This window comes from Anomaloglossus baeobatrachus, chromosome 12, assembly GCF_048569485.1.
Source record: "Anomaloglossus baeobatrachus isolate aAnoBae1 chromosome 12, aAnoBae1.hap1, whole genome shotgun sequence".
Lineage (NCBI taxonomy): Eukaryota > Metazoa > Chordata > Amphibia > Anura > Aromobatidae > Anomaloglossus > Anomaloglossus baeobatrachus.
The window spans coordinates 86274025-86292727 of NC_134364.1; the positions used below are offsets into that span (position 1 = coordinate 86274025).

At 46.3% G+C, this 18703-nt stretch overlaps 1 protein-coding gene across 2 annotated transcripts in view; it reads left to right on the forward strand.

Annotated features, from left to right (window-relative positions):
- Window positions 1-18703, forward strand: part of AKAP6 (A-kinase anchoring protein 6) — a 460428-nt gene that overhangs the window by 279748 nt on the left and 161977 nt on the right. For both annotated transcript variants that reach the window (XM_075329663.1, XM_075329664.1), the window contains exon 8: window positions 8283-8422. In XM_075329663.1, coding sequence (XP_075185778.1) covers window positions 8283-8422 — 140 coding nt within the window. The remainder of the gene's footprint in view (window positions 1-8282; window positions 8423-18703) is intronic.

Below are 18703 nucleotides of genomic sequence, written 5' to 3' on the forward strand. Positions count from 1 at the left end.
AGCAGTGACATCAGTGAGTTCACCTGAGGTCGCAGCTGGTTGTTCCTACAGTAACCCACCTGTGACCTCAGGTGAACCCTATGAACTAAATGCTGGATTACCAGCTTAGGCTATGTGCACATTTTGAGTATTTGGTTGCAGAAAATCTGCATATCTTGGCAGCAAAATGCACCACAAAGGCGATACATTTTTGGTGTGTTTTTCTGCCAAGAGATGCAGATTTGGTGCAGAAATACGTTGCAGAAATTTCTGCACCAAATCTGCATCTCCTGGCAGAAAAACACATGCGTTTTGAAAAATGACATTTTTTTTTAATTTTTTTGTCTTATTTTATTAGAAGAAAAAAATCTATTTTATTCCCTTAAAATATAAGACATAGAGATGCACTGCTCTGTACAATGGATATCTATGTTCAGTGCAATCTTCCTGTGGAGTCAGCAGCTTCAAGTATAGAAAATCCTTTATGTACCATCATCTGTGTTTGTGGCTCAACAGGTAGGCCTGCTGCAGGATTATTTGAAAGTCATTGGTTTGAATCCTGAGAACAGAAAATTAATTACCAAAGTGTAATTTTTTTTCTATATTTCTCATTATTTCAGGAACAAAAAAATCTGACTTTTTTTGTCCAAAAATTATCCTTCTTCATCTTTTGTGCACACTATTCTGTCACTGCCTGTAAGTCCATGAGAATGATTTAAATTTCCCATATAGAGGCCAACTCAGACATCACCTGCTAGGCCTGTGGTCTATGCCAAACCTGAAAATAATCTCTACAAAAAGAAATGCCAAAAATTTGTCAGTTATGGCTAAACAGTCACACAAGTCAGGAAGTACATTTTTTTTACACAAACTAACCTTGGTTTTTGTATTTTTCTTCAGAAGGAAAGTTAGGATTGAAGGGACTTAATGTAATGACTCTATATAATATATAGGAATAAATCGATCTGTGTGTAATGACTATATAATATATAGGAATAGATCCCTCTGTGTGTAATGACTCTATATAATATATAGGAATAGATCCCTCTGTGTGTAATGACTCTATATAATATATAGGAATAGATCACTTTGTGTGTAATGACTCTATATTCTATATAGAAATGGATCCCTCTGTGTGTAATGACTCTATATAATATATAGGAATAGATCCCTCTGTGTGTAATGATACTATATTCTATATAGAAATAGATCCCTCTGTGTGTAATGACTCTATATTCTATATAGAAATAGATCCCTCTGTTTGTAATGACTCTATATAATATATAGGAATAGATCCCTCTGTGTGTAATGACTCTATATTCTATATAGAAATAGATCCCTCTGTGTGTAATGACTCTATATAATATATAGGAATAGATCCCTCTGTGTGTAATAACTCTGTATAATATATAGGAATAGATCCCTCTGTGTGTAATGATTCTATATACTATATAGAAATATATCCCTTTGTGTGTAATGACTCTATATAATATATAGGAATAGATCCCTCTGTGTGTAATGACTCTATATAATATATAGGCATAGATCCCTCTGTGTGTAATGACTCTATATAATATATAGGCATAGATCCCTCTGTGTGTAATGACTCTATATAATATATAGGAATAGATCCCTTTGTGTGCAATGACTCTATATAATATATAGGAATAGATCCCTTTGTGTGTAATGACAATATAATATATAGGAATAGATCCCTCTGTGTATAATGACTCTATATAATATATAGGAATAGATCCCTCTGTGTGTAGTGACTCTATATAATATATAGGAATAGATCCCTCTGTGTGTAATGACTATATAATATATAGGAATAATCCCTCTGTGTATAATGACGCTATATAATATATAGGAATAGATCCCTCTGTGTGTAGTGACTCTATATAATATATAGGAATAGATCCCTCTGTGTGTAATGACTATATAATATATAGGAATAATCCCTCTGTGTATAATGACGCTATATAATATATAGGAATAGATCCCTCTGTGTGTAATGACTATATAATATATAGGAATAGATCCCTCTGTGTATAATGACGCTATATAATATATAGGAATAGATCACTGTGTGCAATGACTTTATATAATATATGTGTTTCCCTTTTTGTATTGAATTACGTAAATAAATTAAGTTTTTGATGATATTCTAATTTATTGAGATTCACTTGTAGCAGCAGTATATCCCACAGTACAGTGCAGAGTGCTTTACAGACAGTGTCTTATCTAGAGGAAATCCATACAAATATGGGGAGAACATCTAAACTCTTTGGTGGGCTTTGAGACCAGGACCCGACACTGGAAGGTAATAGTGTTAACCACTGAGCCACTGTGCTGCATGGTGATCTAGTGCTATGTAAGCTCTCTGTCATCTGCACATTGTCATTCAATTGGAGATCCATAAATCATCTGCAAAAACATTTTAAAATATCATTGCTGTCCTAAAATAGAACTGCTCCAACAACAACTAGGGCATGAGAAGCTTAGTATAAACACATTTTGGAACGAAATCCCTGTATCCACCGTACTTTGACAGTCATATTACTCAGTAATATATTTCACTGCAATGCCCTGGCTGCAGAACTACACGGATAAAACTACATTTGCTTCATATAGTATTGAGTAATACAGACACTAGTATGTCAATTTCAGAGTTTGTCAGGTCTGGATATTTGATGTAGAAAAGGGTAAAACAAATCCCCTACCGTAGTAAATTGTAACCAATTTTGACTCACATGGAAATATAAATTCAAACTGACCACACGAAAGCAGTCAGAAAGTTTTACCAAATGTTACTTAACCCAAACCGCCTCATATTAACCAGATTTTATAATTATAACTGTATATTAATAATCTAAGAATTTGTATATTTAAGAACATATGGGTGACTCACATACTATCCTTACCCCTGAAGAAGCCAATTTTGTATGGCGAAACGCGTTGGGTCTGTGGGTCCTTGCGCCTCCACTACTCATTGGCATTTGTTTCTTTTAGGTTGTATGATTTCTGGTGTCAGGTTCTATCACTATTATTTCATTGTGCATGGATTATTGTATTCTTTGTTAGTTGCATTGCACTTTATAACCTTTATATACAGATTATTATAGTGTTTGCCGTTTTCCAATGTTATAGGTGTATTTTTTTTATACCCTCTTCTTGTGTATTTATACATTCTAACCTGAGGAACTGTTAGCAGTTGGAGGATTGCAGTTTTTTCCTTACTGAGATTCACCTTGTGTTACATAACCAATTTCTGTTTTTTTAAGTGTTTTTATATTTGTTTGTCACTATTATATTCTTGGATTTTAAATGAAAAAGAAGAACAATGTGGATCAATATGCCATATAAAAATATACTTTTTTTTATTCAATATATTTAAAAATAGACACAAGGAAAACAGACAAGAGTAAAGGCCCCGTGACATGCAACGACATCGCTAACGTAATGTCGTTGGTTTCACGGAATTCGTGACGCACATCCGGCCTCGTTAGCAATGTCGTTGCGTATGAAACTTACGAACGACCGCTAACGATCAAAATTACTCACCTAATCGTTGATCGTTGACATGTCGTTGTAATCCCAAATATCGTTGCTGTTGCAGGACGCAGGTTGTTTGTCGTTCCTGAGGCAGCACACGTCGCAACGTGTGACACCCCAGGAATGAGGAACAACACTGTACCTGCGTCCTCCAGCAACGAGGTGGACGTGTCTTTCTTTTGGCTGCTCTCCGCCCCTCCGCTTCTATTGGATGGCTGCCGTGTGATGTTGCAGTGACGCTGCACGAACCGCCCCCTTAGAAAGGAGGCGGTTCGCCGGCCACATCGACATCGCTAGGCAGGTAAGTATGTATGATGGGGACTAACGATATTGTGCGCCACGGGCAGTGATTTGCCCATGACGCACAACCGACGGGGGCGGGTGGGATCGGCAGCGACATCACAAGCGATGTCGCTGTGTGTAAAGTGGCCTTAAGTGTGAATAACTATGTCTAGAGTTACACTTTATAGAAATATACTATACAGATGAAGCAGTCATATATACATATATACAATATTGTAGATCAATAATGATTGCATCAGTAAATAGTATATGACAGTTCCAGTCACAAAATAGCCATAATAAAGACACCTGGGACAAAATTCTAAGCATTCATAGAGATAGCATAGTTCCAATTAGGGATACAGGATTAAAAATGGACCCATGTGGGTTTCTCATAGAGTAAGAGCGCTGTATTACATAGAGTTGTTGCGGTAGAATATTGGTGGTGCAAAGGGAACCCCAGTGGATCACCCCAACGTGCGTTTCACTTTTAAGTATGCTCGCTTTGTCAAGAGAAGTAACAAGTGTACCCGCCAGGACTTTTTACAGCATGTGACCGCGGTCACATGGGGTGCCGGAACCAATAATGGTGGGTATATCTGCGCATGCGCACTTGCCGGTAACTATTATACGTGGACATATGCATTATTGCCATAATGGATAGTATGTATTTTCATCCCATGGTTAAGACTCCTAATAATTCTGTCTAATGCAAATTCGGTATTTAATGTTCTTGGATTTGTATCAATTAAAATAAAATGTATTATATTTTACCTTACTTGGTGAACCCAATTGTATATACGTTACTTCCTCTAGTGGTAGCAATGGCATAGCTCGATCTTTGCATGATTTATAAAGAATGTGTCAAGTGGTGAAATTATTCCTAAATGTAGTTCAGCACTCAGGCTGCTTAGTTGTAGTAATTGTACCTGAAAATGTGGATCTCAGGCATGATCATGGCATAAGCACTGGAACAGAGTTTATAGGCTGCTGTTTTGATGCCATTTTTTCCATTTGAAAATAGCACAAAGAAGAAGATATAATGAGTTTATACATAAATGATTCTGTTAACAGATTTTTGCTATGTAATCTGAAGACAGCATGCTGCAAGGGTTAAAACATAGAATTCAGAGCTGCTTGTCTTGTCAAGGTTCAGTCTGTTGTTTATTTGCTATGTTTGTTTAAGCAGCAGGACTTATCATTGCTCAGACTACAATGTCATGCACAGGGCAGTCTGGCACATTCTCTCCTGTGATTGACACCTCACACTCTATAGAGAGACTGATGTGGGCGGCCACTCTCTTAGCTAAATCTAAAAATTCTCACTGTGTCAGAATGGCTGCAGTCAGTAATCTAAGTGATACATTGATTTATTCAGGATCTCTTTGCCTACATTACGTTGCTCTCAGATGAGAGCAAAAAACTGCTGACAGATTCCCATTAAATAGAAAACGATGACAATAAAAGTTTTGCGCTTTGTCTTATATTTAGTTGTACCACTAATTTAGAGGTCATTATAACTATCTCAGGGGTGTCATCATGCTTTCCTTAATTCCTGAACAGCAATTTTTGTATACTATCTTCTCCATACCAATTGGTACAGTTTGTGTGTGCTGCTGTACAGGCTCTATGCCGGAGTATGTGAACTTGTGTGCAATTCTGGCAAAATGATAGCTAGTTAACAGCTTAGATGATGGATATTGATCACTTGCTGCTTTTGAAAAACTTCTAGTTAAAGCAGCAGAGTTAAAAGATGAAGGGATATTCCACTATTTTAAGAAAATCGGGCATGAAAAAGGAATGGTATTGTCATGACTATTGCTGGACATTGTTGGGGTTAAGTCAGGTGGGAGCAGTCTGTTTGGTTGTGCCTCGTTCCGGGACTTTCGCCAGTTTATTATGGTGTGGACGTCTCCGGGACGCCGCCAGTAATAGTTCCTGCTCTGCAGCGTGCACACTGGTTCCTGTGAGTTAGTTCAAATCTCTCCCGCCACCCAGCTTTCCTTTCCCTGACCTCCGTTTCGCCTGTACCATCTGTCTGCCCTCTCTACCTGCCCCTGGTCCCGTCCTGTGTCTCTGTTTCCACCTTTGTACTTACGTGCTCTCCCGGCCTCTGACCTCGGTCACATCCCCTGACTATGGCTCTGCTCCTCCTTGGCTCTTTACGTCACTTCCCGGTTTCTGACCCCCTTGCTTCCCTTTGATTATGGCTTGCTCACTCCCCTGTATTGACGTGACATCCCTATTTGACTTTGGCTTGTCTATTTTTACTCTTGTGCTAGCGACCTCTGGTGGGCTTTTATATTACTGCACTTTGGAGTTCAATCTCCACTAAGTCCCTGCGCCCCCTAGTGGAAGCTTGACAGGTATATATGAAAGACGACGCCTATATCACCAGTTTTCCCTTCTATCCTGAGCGCTGTGGTTTTGGTGGTCTCCACTGGCCTTTACTTTCTTCCTGCAGTCAATCAGCAGTGAGACCGGCTTGTATGACACGTGACCACCCAGGCCATCACCTTTTCTAAGTACTCAACTACACTTTTAACAAACTCACAAAAAAAAATAAATGTAAAAAAATGTTATTTGCAGGTATTTTCTTAACTTCAGGAGTAAATTCTCTTGGTTTATGTCCTGATGATCTTGTGTTATGAGAACAAAATAAAATTGTTTTCCAAATGTGCTAAAATGTGTATTAATTATACTCAAATTGATAAATAATTTAAAGTGCCGCGCTCCTCCTTATTGACCCTCATAATTAAATCTTTTCTGCCTTGCCCCCAGCTGTTTAGTGTGCAGAAGTAAGAAATATTTCCTCTCTTCATCTACCACAAATCTTATACTTCCCTTCTCCAGGAGGATGAGAAATTTAATATAACAAAAGGCATGTTTCGAGCCGGTTGTATTATGCATTGGGCCTCAATATCTGAGCAAATGTAAATAGCATTTTATTTAAAACATCTGTCCGCAGTGGGATAGATGAATGCGCGTGTCTGCCGTCCAGCTGTTGACTTTTAATGCTTTGAATAATAATAAAATAAAAACCCCACCGAAATCCTCAAATCCCTAGGACAAGAATGCAGTATTCAGGATCCAACCAGCGGGTGTGCAAGACATAAACAGTCTTGGATTTTATCTTCTCCAGCGCTGACACTCTGCTTTTTCAAAGTCAGTATCAGAAATAGTTTTATAGAGGTTCAGGTGAGGCAGACAGAGGTGAGAGGCCAGAATCTGGGGACAGATAAGTCATAAAAGTCATCAATTCTCAGAATATTGTCAAGAAAAACAAAGTGATGCTTCACAATGATATACATATATATTCCTATCCATCCATTTATCCATACATTCATTTATCCATCCATCCATTCATCCTTGCATCCATCTATCCATTCATTCATCCACCCATCTGTCACGGTTCCTCTGTGCAGAGCATTTTGCATTTGAAAATGCTCTGCTATGTGTCTTGTGCACTTGCTGACAGGTTGTCTTTCAGCACTAGCGTCCACACTGGTTTTGGGAGGTGTCTTCACAGATGTGCCTCGTTCCTGATGATTGCTCTGTTTCTTTACTGGGCTTGCTCTGTCTGAACTTCCCCAGTCGTACTTCCTGTTTGCTCAGTGTGCTCCTGTCATGGCTCCTGTCTGGTGTAAGAGTTCTGATCTTGGCTTCTGACCTCAGACCTCTTCCTGACCATGTCTCTGTCGGCTCCCTGAACCTTATACGTTACCTCCCGGCGTATGATCTTGGACCTCTTACTGACCACGTCTCTGTCTACTCCCTGAATCTTATACGTTACCGCCTGGCTTCTGACCTCAGAACTCTTCCTGACCACGTCTCTGCCTGCTCCCTGAACCTTATACGTTACCTTCTGGCTTCTGACCTCGGACCTCTTCCTGACCATATCTCTTTCGGCTCTCTGAACCTTATACGTTACCTCCTGGCTTCTGACCTCGGACCTCTTCCTGACCACATCTGTCTCCTCCCTGAACCTTATACGTTACCTCCTGGTTTATGATCCCGGATTGGCTGACTACCCTTCTACTCATACTGCTCGTAGTGTCTAGCATCACACATCCATTTATATCCACATTTCTACACTGGATACACAGAAATATTCCCATATGTATTAAACTTCCCTTATGAGCTTCCGTGATTATTTGGCATAGAGATACAGCCGCCAATAAAAGGTAATATGATATGTAGCACAAAACTTAATTTACCAATTTAAACCAGCATGTTCTGTGTGGTTATATTGATGTGCATAGTGAAATGAGTGGAAACAATCCTGAACAATATCTTTATTGCATAAAGTTGTATTAAACTCTTTCTGCATCACACCTGCTGGCCACTATGTGGCGCTGTTGGGGGCATTGTATTGGCAGAGTCTGTGGAATAGGATTTTCTTCTGTTTTTGCATGGTTGGATATTTATTTGGAGCTTATGACCTATCTGTTCTCTTCTCTTTACAGGTAAATGAACCTCTTAGTTCTATACAAGCTCAGAGAGACGCGGTAACCAAGATGTCGCTGCAGCTGAGCAGCACAGAGTATACTGAGAAGAGTCATCCCTCTGAGCCGCCTCCTCTGAAAAGTGAGCTGAGATGTGACAGGTGAGAAGATCTGACTATTCCATAAAGAATGTGTCCATGAGATCACCTGTACGACTTCCACAATCTGCGGTGATTATTCCAGGTCCACTAGGCCTCAACTTTTCTTGTTCTTTATATTCATTTTTATTGAAAACTGCTACACGACAAAATTACATGTTCTGTATTCCAAAAGTCAAGTAGGAAATAAAAGTACAACATGCATTATTCTTGAAAAGGTACCGTGTTTCCACGACAAAAAGACAGTCTTATATTATTTTTGGCTCCAAAATATGCTCTACGTTTTATTTTCATGGGATGTTTTGTTAATGGAGTCAGTGGTTGACAACATGTGTTAATGGCAAATGAATATTCACGCCCTTCCACCCACCTATATTCCCGCCCACCCCTCTGTGCCGGCATCAGTGATTCCACCAGACTGTCGTATTATGAGGAGCTGCTGATAAGTCTTTGGCTTTGTGGTCTTTTTTTTATTTCTATGGTAACAAATGTTACATCACATGAAAGCCTTATGTGTCTAATGTATGTTTTCAAAATTGTACGTTTGTTGCTTATGGCAACAGTGTCCTACGCACGCGGGAAAACAAAATGTCGGAGTCTACTGCGATATTCACAGCAACTGAGAGCAGAGGAGGGATAAAATTCTTGTTTCTGCAAGGAAAGTCCATGAAGGATATTCATGGTGATATGTCGCAGACATTGGGGGATCAGTGCCCTTCATATTCCACAGTTAAGAACTGGGTTGCCAAATTTAAAATGGGCCACTTCAGCACCAATGATGAGGAACGTCCTGGACGACCGAGAGTGGTTGTTGTTCTGGAGATCATCGATGCTGTGCACAACCTCATACTGGAGAATCGACGAATTTCAGCTAAAGCAATAGCAGACATCATGGGGATTTCCCGTGAACGTATTTGTGTCACTATCCATGAACATTTGGACATGAGGAAGCTATTTACAAAGTGGGTCCCCAAATGTTTAACAACAGATCAGAGAAGCATGCGAGTGAAAACTTCCCGGTCCATTTGTCATCGTTTCCGGACTGATAAGAACTTCCTGGATCGACTGGTCACTATGGATGAGACCTGGATTTATTTGTATGACCCTGAAAACAAAGATCAGTCAAGAGTGGAGGCACAGTGGTTTTTCTTGTCCAAAGAAGTTCAGGGTGCAAAAATCAGCCATTGAGGTGATGGCATCTGTGTTCTGGGATAAGGAGGGCGTGCTGCTAGTGGACTACCTTCAAAAAGGTTCCACCATCAATGCAAAGTATTGCATTGAACCTTTGGACCAATTGAAGGCAGCTCTGAAGTGCAAAAGTTGCGGCAATCCATCCAAAGGAATCTTTTTTTCCTGCAAGACAATGCCTCCACTCACATGCACAAGCGACCACGGCAAAACTGTCAGAGCTTGGCTTCCAGCTGGTATACCACCCACCTTATTCCCCAGATCTAGCTCCCTCTGACTATCGTCAAACCTGAAGAAACACCTGAAGGGACCAAATTTCACACCATTTCTGATGCCATGACTGCTACAGATGCCTGGTTTAAGGCACAACTGAAATTCTTCTTTTTGCTAGGCTTACAGAATTTGGAATACCGATGTAAGAAGTGTGTTAACATCAGTGGAGAGTATGTGGAATAAATATAGTCTCATCATCATCCTATCTCGTTTCTTTCTGAGTAAAGCCAGTGGCTTATCAGCAGCCCCTCTTATTGCTTTGAGTATTACTTTCCGAGGGTCCCATCACAATGCATGGACTGGCCCGAGAGTGTCAGGGTTTATTTCTATGCAGATGAGGAGAGCTGCCGGACAGTCCTTGTGATGTGCTAGGACTGGCCAGCAGCTCTCCTCATCTGCATAGAAATAAACCCTGACACTCTCGGGCCAGTCCATGCATTGCGATGGTATCCTCGGAAAGTAATACTGCAATCTGACTAAATCACTGATTCCCCAGTACACTGGGGTGGGTGGCAATATGGGCAGGGAAAGGGGTTGAATATTCATTTGCCATTAACATACGTTCCAATCACTGACACTGGCACAGAGGGGTGGGCGAGGGAAGGGTGAATATTCATTTTCCATTAGCCAGCCGGCTTGTCACTATAAACGTTCGGGGCTTACAGCAACACAATAGGGCAGTGTACACCAATAAAAGTTACATACCCTGAAAGGGCAGCACAAGCCTTATTTCAGAATACTGTTATAGTGTGGTAGGCAACTAAGGCTTATTATTGGAGTACGGCTTATTTGATAAGCACTTTCCAAAAAGGCCAAAAAACTCTGCTAAGGCTTATTTTAATGGCTAGTCTTATTTTTGGGGAAACACGGTATGTAAAGGAGCTGCTCAGGTACACGTATCATTATATAATTTTATATTATTATTAATATATTAATTTTATATTAGCAGTCAATTAAAACCTATGCTGTATTGAAGAAGCATAGAAACAGTATACATTTTACTCTTCTCTCATCAAAGCTGAAGTACAAGCTCCGAATTTAAACTGTTCAGATCCAATAATAACAATAAAACCTTTTCTGCCTACAATAAGATCCCCCCTACATCTCCAAACTATATGTAACCTTTAACTGGTAATATAAATAATACCTCAATTGTGAAAGACCGTCTGCGCCTATGAGCTCCATATGTCCCATATTACATCAAGCTTCTGAGGACATCCTCTATTAGGATACACTACTTTCTTATATGCGATTATTGTGTTTATGGAAACAACTCCGGGTCTTAACGTTGGGGGAGAATTTCCCATTCATCCTGGCAAGAAATACATTTTCTCTAAGGAAGATTTTGGTATGATGACTCCATATTTCCTCCTCCTCTAGTAGCTAAAATAAACATATTTTAGGATCTAGTGGAATGGAAATGGATATCGGGGAGGGCATAAACATTTCTTCTCCAACCAACACTATAGTATTTGTCACCAGAGTGACAGGATTGGGGGGATGACTGGAGGGGAGACCCTACGCTGACCCTCAGACTAAGCGTATCCTAGGCTTTCCCTTAACTCAGAGGTCCGTTTAAAGGTAGCGAGGTCTGTGCCTCTGACTCGCCCACTCCAGGGCTGTGGGACACCTGGTGCCGGGCCGGACTAGTCCGGTGGTAGTCAGTGGTGGCTGGGCCCGGCTCCGTGGCCCTGGTGGGTGTCAGTAAAATATGTGGCTTGCTTAATAATGGTTGTGTTCGTGACGCCACCTGTGGTATGCGGCTATTAAGCCGCCGCTGCTGTGTGAGGCCTCCGGGATGGTGTTATGGCAGCAATGGTGGTACTGCTCCCCACAGGTGGAGCAATGCCCGGGGCACAGTTGGTGCTTGTGAATGTCTATGCAGCTGAAATAACAGAGACCACTTCAAGGGTGCAGTTCAAGTTCTTTACTCACACTTCTTGTCACAGCCGTAGGGACCCTTGGACTGCTGGGACCACTGTCAGGGACCTCCGCCGTTTCTGGGTGATTCTGAGAGTGAAAGCCGGTACCCTTCTCTTAGTGTCTCTTTCTTCTGCTGTCTTCCTTAGCCTTGCCTTTGTTAGGATGGACCTGGCTTGGCCTCCACTACAGCCTCCAGGCTGGGGGGTCACCTGTCGGCTGATTACCCCTTTTCTGGAAGTCTGCTATGGGTTCTGGCCCTGGGAGTCTACAACCTTCCCTGGGCCTCGGTTTTTACTGTTTGGAGATGATTTTGCACTCCTCCAGTCTCTAGGGACCGTCCCCTGTCGCAGCTTGATCCCTCCACCGATGTTATTGTGGAACAGGCCACCGTAGCCTACAACTACCCATGGCGCCTCTAGGACCTCTCCGTGGTACCTCTAGGACTGCCCGTGGTACCTCCAGGACTACCCGTGGCCCTGCGACTCCTTCTGTCTCCTACGTGGTGTCACCTGGACCTCTGGGTCCCAGGATCTTCACCAGGAAGCGTCTCCTCCTGTTTCTCTGCTCCTGTCTGACTTGGAGCTTTCTTTCCTTCTTTCTTGTCTTTCTTTTCTCCTCCTTGCCTGCCTCCAGCCGGCCTCCTCCTCCCTCCTTTCTCTCGTTCTTCTTCTCCAACTACATGCTCACTCTCTCACTCCCTGAGGTAGACTAACTAAACTTGACCTTCCTCTCTGTGTCTGCTCTCAGATGGCTCCTCCCACCTCCCCAGTTGCTAAGCTGTACCCTATAGGAGCAGGGATGGGTCTTACGGCCCCTCCCAGCATGCAGCATGGGGGGGTAACTGCCACTTTCCCTGGTCCCAGTATGTACCTAACAATGGGTGTAGTGTGGATTTACCAGGGGACCGGAGTTCACTCTCTTCCTCTCTCAGAATGGGGCATCACACCGCTGGATGGGGTGCAATGACCTGTGGCGACGGAAGCCTCAGGGGCGCCACACTCCCCCACAGCAAATCCCAGCACGTCCTCGGGCTGAAAAACAACAAAAACATGTGCAGAAACTGCAAAATTTTTGTTATGCAAAGCAATAAAACAATTAACATTTCTTCCCTTTATGGGAGGCACAAATACTTTAACGTTGCAAACTTCTTAGAAAGAAACTATGTGTGCACTTTCAGTTCATTGCACAGTTTGGGCACTTCCCCCATAATTCTGGTAGGGGGCACAACAGGTGCAACTATATACATTGTTGGCTACAACAAGTCCAGTAGCCCGGCAGTTCGTTTCTTTCAATCAGCAATGGGACAAAATCAACCAGCCACTAAGTCCAATGGCCTGGTTACATAAGACACATAAGACATCACATTCACCGGGGCCCACATTCCAGTTCAGTGGCCCGGTACACATAAACATGGGGGGTGACATCTTCGAAAAGCATGAGGGGCAGTACAGCAGGAAAGGGTGTCATCTTCGAAAAGAACATTGGGGTAAAACACAAGAAACATCTTCAAAAAGAATGAGGGGCAGACAGGGGCTATTTACAGTTCAACATCTTCTTACTTCTTTAATCTTCATTGCTGGGGTCCCTCTTTGGCAGGGCCCTGGGCAGCATGTAGGCCATGGAGATCCTGGTTTGCGTCTCCTGACTGGCTGTCGCAGGACCTCTGCTCAGTTCTGTGGCCTGGGTCTGCCTTGAGGTAGTGCTGCTGCTAGGGGAGAGGCTGCGCGCTTGCATTGTACGGCGCCACTCTGGTCCCTCTGGGGCCGCTTCTTCCTTTAGGATATGCACATGCAGCGCGTACCACCCACGGTCCCCCATCAACCGTGTGTACTCTACCACATCTCCCAGCTTCGCATCTCTCCCGGGGTGGCCTCTGGGCAGGTGCTCCTCGATGTCTCTTCGAGCCACAAACACATCCTTGCCCAGGCCGGGCTCCCTGATGAAGCCCCAGCCACCAGCTTGTCGGAAGTCCACTACTAGGCCCCGTCGCACTGGGCCCTCGGATCCCTTCAGGGCCCTCCTGACCTCTTCTTTGGAGGCCAGATTAGCGGCTTCTCTGGCCCGGCGTTTCTCCTCCCGGAGTTCCCGCTCCCTCTGATACTCGGTCACCAGCCTCTGGCACGTTCGCTCGTTGGCCAGGGGGGTCACCTTAGGGCGCAGCGGCCGCTGCAGTCCCCTGCTTTCAATGGGCGCTGCGTCCCAATTCACTCCCGGGGATACCATTCCCAGGAGGCTCACAGGGGGACTCGGCAGGGGGCCCGCTAGCTGTTCGGGGTCCACCCCTCCCCAAGCTCCGTCTGTGGGGGTCTCAGGCAGGCTTCCGGTGCCCCACCGGGCGTCCGCAGGGTAGGCTGGGAAGGCCAGGGGGTCAGTGAAGGGGCTAAGCGGGGGCGCGTGGCGGGGCCCTGGGTCCGGACTGGACGGGGTTTCTGGTTGCTCACCCTGCTTCCGCTCCGCGGCATCCATCCACCGCTCCAGATCCTCCGGCACCCTCGGCGTTTCTTTCTGCCGCTCCGCTCCCACTTCCACGCTGCTCAGCCTCCGGGCCAGGACTCGCATCTCCTCTCGAAGCAGGTCCAGCTCAGAATCCATTTCTCCGGTCCCTGGTGCACCTTGCTGCAGCTCCTCCGCCATGCTACCGGCCTGGTGAATGCTGACTGGAACACTGCTCGGGTGCTCGACCACGCCACTCGGCTGCTCCCTTTCCCTTCTCGGAGGCGGGGCCGGAGGCTGCACTAGCATCTGGCGCCAGACTGGCGCCCAGCCCATCACGACCGGCATCACTCCGTTTGCGATAAGGTACATTTTCTTTATCTGCTGGTCTGGCATTTAGACTCTCTCTGCCAGCCGGCCAGCTTATCTGGTCGCCATTTCTTCTTCTTCCGCCTTCTATGGCGGGCACTGCTTCACGCTCTTTTCTTGGACAAGGGGGCGGGGCTTCTCTTTGCGCCCTTTCTTCTTTCACGCCCCCCTTCTTCCCGCGCTCAGTGACTTCAATGGCGGCAGTTTTTCACAGTTTAACACAGGCTTCTTCACGATTCTTCAGGCGCACAGTACCCGGTGCAACCGGGCACGAAATCCTGTTCGTGACGCCAAAGTTGACTCGCCCACTCCAGGGCTGTGGGACACCCGGTGCCGGGCCGGACTAGTCCGGTGGTAGTCAGTGGTGGCTGGGCCCGGCTCCGTGGCCCTGGTGGGTGTCAGTAAAATATGTGGCTTGCTTAATAATGGTTGTGTTCGTGACGCCACCTGTGGTATGTGGCTATTAAGCCGCCGCTGCTGTGTGAGGCCTCCGGGATGGTGTTATGGCAGCAATGGTGGTACTGCTCCCCACAGGTGGAGCAATGCCCGGGGCACAGTTGGTGCTTGTGAATGTCTATGCAGCTGAAATAACAGAGACCACTTCAAGGGTGCAGTTCAAGTTCTTTACTCACACTTCTTGTCACAGCTGTAGGGACCCTTGGACTGCTGGGACCACTGTCAGGGACCTCCGCCGTTTCTGGGTGATTCTGAGAGTGAAAGCCGGTACCCTTCTCTTTGTGTCTCTTTCTTCTGCTGTCTTCCTTAGCCTTGCCTTTGTTAGGATGGACCTGGCTTGGCCTCCACTACAGCCTCCAGGCTGGGGGGTCACCTGTCGGCTGATTACCCCTTTTCTGGAAGTCTGCTATGGGTTCTGGCCCTGGGAGTCTACAACCTTCCCTGGGCCTTGGTTTTTACTGTTTGGAGATGATTTTGCACTCCTCCAGTCTCTAGGGACCGTCCCCTGTCGCAGCTTGATCCCTCCACCGATGTTATTGTGGAACAGGCCACCGTAGCCTACAACTACCCGTGGCGCCTCTAGGACCTCTCCGTGGTACCTCTAGGACTGCCCGTGGTACCTCCAGGACTACCCGTGGCCCTGCGACTCCTTCTGTCTCCTACGTGGTGTCACCTGGACCTCTGGGTCCCAAGATCTTCACCAGGAAGCGTCTCCTCCTGTTTCTCTGCTCCTGTCTGACTTGGAGCTTTCTTTCCTTCTTTCTTGTCTTTCTTTTCTCCTCCTTGCCTGCCTCCAGCCGGCCTCCTCCTCCCTCCTTTCTCTCGTTCTTCTTCTCCAACTACATGCTCACTCTCTCACTCCCTGAGGTAGACTAACTAAACTTGACCTTCCTCTCTGTGTCTGCTCTCAGATGGCTCCTCCCACCTCCCCAGTTGCTAAGCTGTACCCTATAGGAGCAGGGATGGGTCTTACGGCCCCTCCCAGCATGCAGCATGGGGGGGTAACTGCCACTTTCCCTGGTCCCAGTATGTACCTAACAATGGGTGTAGTGTGGATTTACCAGGGGACCGGAGTTCACTCTCTTCCTCTCTCAGAATGGGGCATCACACCGCTGGATGGGGTGCAATGACCTGTGGCGACGGAAGCCTCAGGGGCGCCACACTCCCCCACAGCAAATCCCAGCACGTCCTCGGGCTGAAAAACAACAAAAACATGTGCAGAAACTGCAACATTTTTGTTATGCAAAGCAATAAAACAATTAACATTTCTTCCCTTTATGGGAGGCACAAATACTTTAACGTTGCAAACTTCTTAGAAAGAAACTATGTGTGCACTTTCAGTTCATTGCACAGTTTGGGCACTTCCCCCATAATTCTGGTAGGGGGCACAACAGGTGCAACTATATACATTGTTGGCTACAACAAGTCCAGTAGCCCGGCAGTTCGTTTCTTTCAATCAGCAATGGGACAAAATCAACCAGCCACTAAGTCCAATGGCCTGGTTACATAAGACACATAAGACATCACATTCACCGGGGCCCACATTCCAGTTCAGTGGCCCGGTACACATAAACATGGGGGGTGACATCTTCGAAAAGCATGAGGGGCAGTACAGCAGGAAAGGGTGTCATCTTCGAAAAGAACATTGGGGTAAAACACAAGGGACATCTTCAAAAAGAATGAGGGGCAGACAGGGGCTATTTACAGTTCAACATCTTCTTACTTCTTTAATCTTCATTGCTGGGGTCCCTCTTTGGCAGGGCCCTGGGCAGCATGTAGGCCATGGAGATCCTGGTCTGCGTCTCCTGACTGGCTGTCGCAGGACCTCTGCTCAGTTCTGTGGCCTGGGTCTGCCTTGAGGTAGTGCTGCTGCTAGGGGAGAGGCTGCGCGCTTGTGTGGCGCCCCTGACCTGGTCAGGCACCACTGAGTGCTGCACCCATGCTGGGGACAGTACAATACAGGTAATCCAGAAGGCTGACCGAGGTGTGACTACACAGGCGCATAGTGATCAGGTCTCACACATGTACCTTTGAGAGGACCCCTGGGGATCCCAGGAGGGGGCAAAGCCTTCACCTCCACTGGAATAGTGGAGGGGGTAAAAAGCCTCCATCTCCACTCAAGGGGTGTGGTAAGAGAGCCTGGTTGCTAGGTGGCGTAGGCAAGAACAGGAGAGGAGGAGCAGTGAGCCGGTTTAGTGCAGAGTCCAGGGAGAGCAGACGTCAGGAGCAGACCCCTGGAGCTGTTGCAGTCTAGCAGCGTCCGCGCAGTGACTACCGACGGGGGAGAACGGTCACCTGGTAGTGCTGCCCGAACACCACACACAGCTGGAGAGAGAGCCGCGTAGTGGAAAGTACGGAGACTGTCAGGGAGTACCAGGCCCAAACGGGCGGCAGATCCCGGTGCGGGGATAGATCCACCTTTCCTTGCTAAACCTGCCGGTGTGGGGCCCTCAAAGCCCACACCACAACACCCAAAAGCCGCAGCCACGTAGCCACAGTTAGGGCCCATAGTTCACAGGAGGCAAGCAGCTGGAGTGATCTGGTCCAGGCGACAAGCAAACGGCAACCGAAGGGGAGAGAGGCTTCAGCAACTTCCCTGGGTGACCCCCATAGGGACTAAAAGTCGGGGTTACCCCAAACCACCAAGGGCTAAGGAAGGCGAGTCGGTAGTCACCATCATCAGTCAGCCTGAAGGATACCTGGTTCCAGCCTGGTTCATCCCAGCTACGCCCGGGTTACTCACTCTGCCACCTTCTGTGAGTAAAACCCCTGAAAGACATTCTGCTTGTGTGGAGTTATTCTGCGCCTTGTGGTTCTACATACCTACACAGGGCCCTGGGGCTTGCCTCACTCTCAGGAGGCTATTACAACCGACTGCACCCACCATCAGCCCCAGGCATCCCTTAATCTGCAGTGGCGGTCCCCACTGACCGCAATTCTGAGAGTGGCGTCACGACAAATAGAAGATTTCCTACCTGTGACAGGATCCAGCCGAGTGGAGTCCCTGAAGGTAATGCACCGACACTGCACTTGTGGGGCTTCACATCTGGCGTCACGAACAGGATAAGGACTAGACCTGTTCAGACAGGTGACCATGTGCCTGGGCGGTCCGCTTGAAAAATTGGAAGCGCCGCCATATTGCCACCATGAAAAGCGCGCTGAAAAACAACAGCAGCCCGCGCTGGGAGAAGTTACCGCCCACGAAGAGGTGTGGCTACCCAGAGATCCCCTGCAGGGTTCTGACCTCGCAAGTGAAGAGAGCGGAAGCGTTCAGAGACGTCGGGACAGAAAGGGAGCCAGAAGTCTGCTGTTAGAGGAAAAAGACGCAGAGGAAATGGCGTCTGAACACAGAGACCCAGAGCCAGGCTCCGCTGCCTGGTGGTGTCGGGAGCTTGCCGAGTTCTGCGATCAACTGGAAGCCAGGGTCGGAAGGCAGATCAGAGAGGGACGTGCGGAGTTCCTGGGAATGACCGCGGCGGTTCAGGCCTATGAAGAGAGAGCCGCGCGCCGAGTGCCAGACCGGGCGGTGACGACTCAGACCCCGATGCTGCCAACGATGGGTGAGTCCAGTGTTGCCCCTGCCAGCCCGGATGCCCCGACCCCTGCTGCCACGCCCGCGGTCCCTGAAGAGGCGCCCGGCGC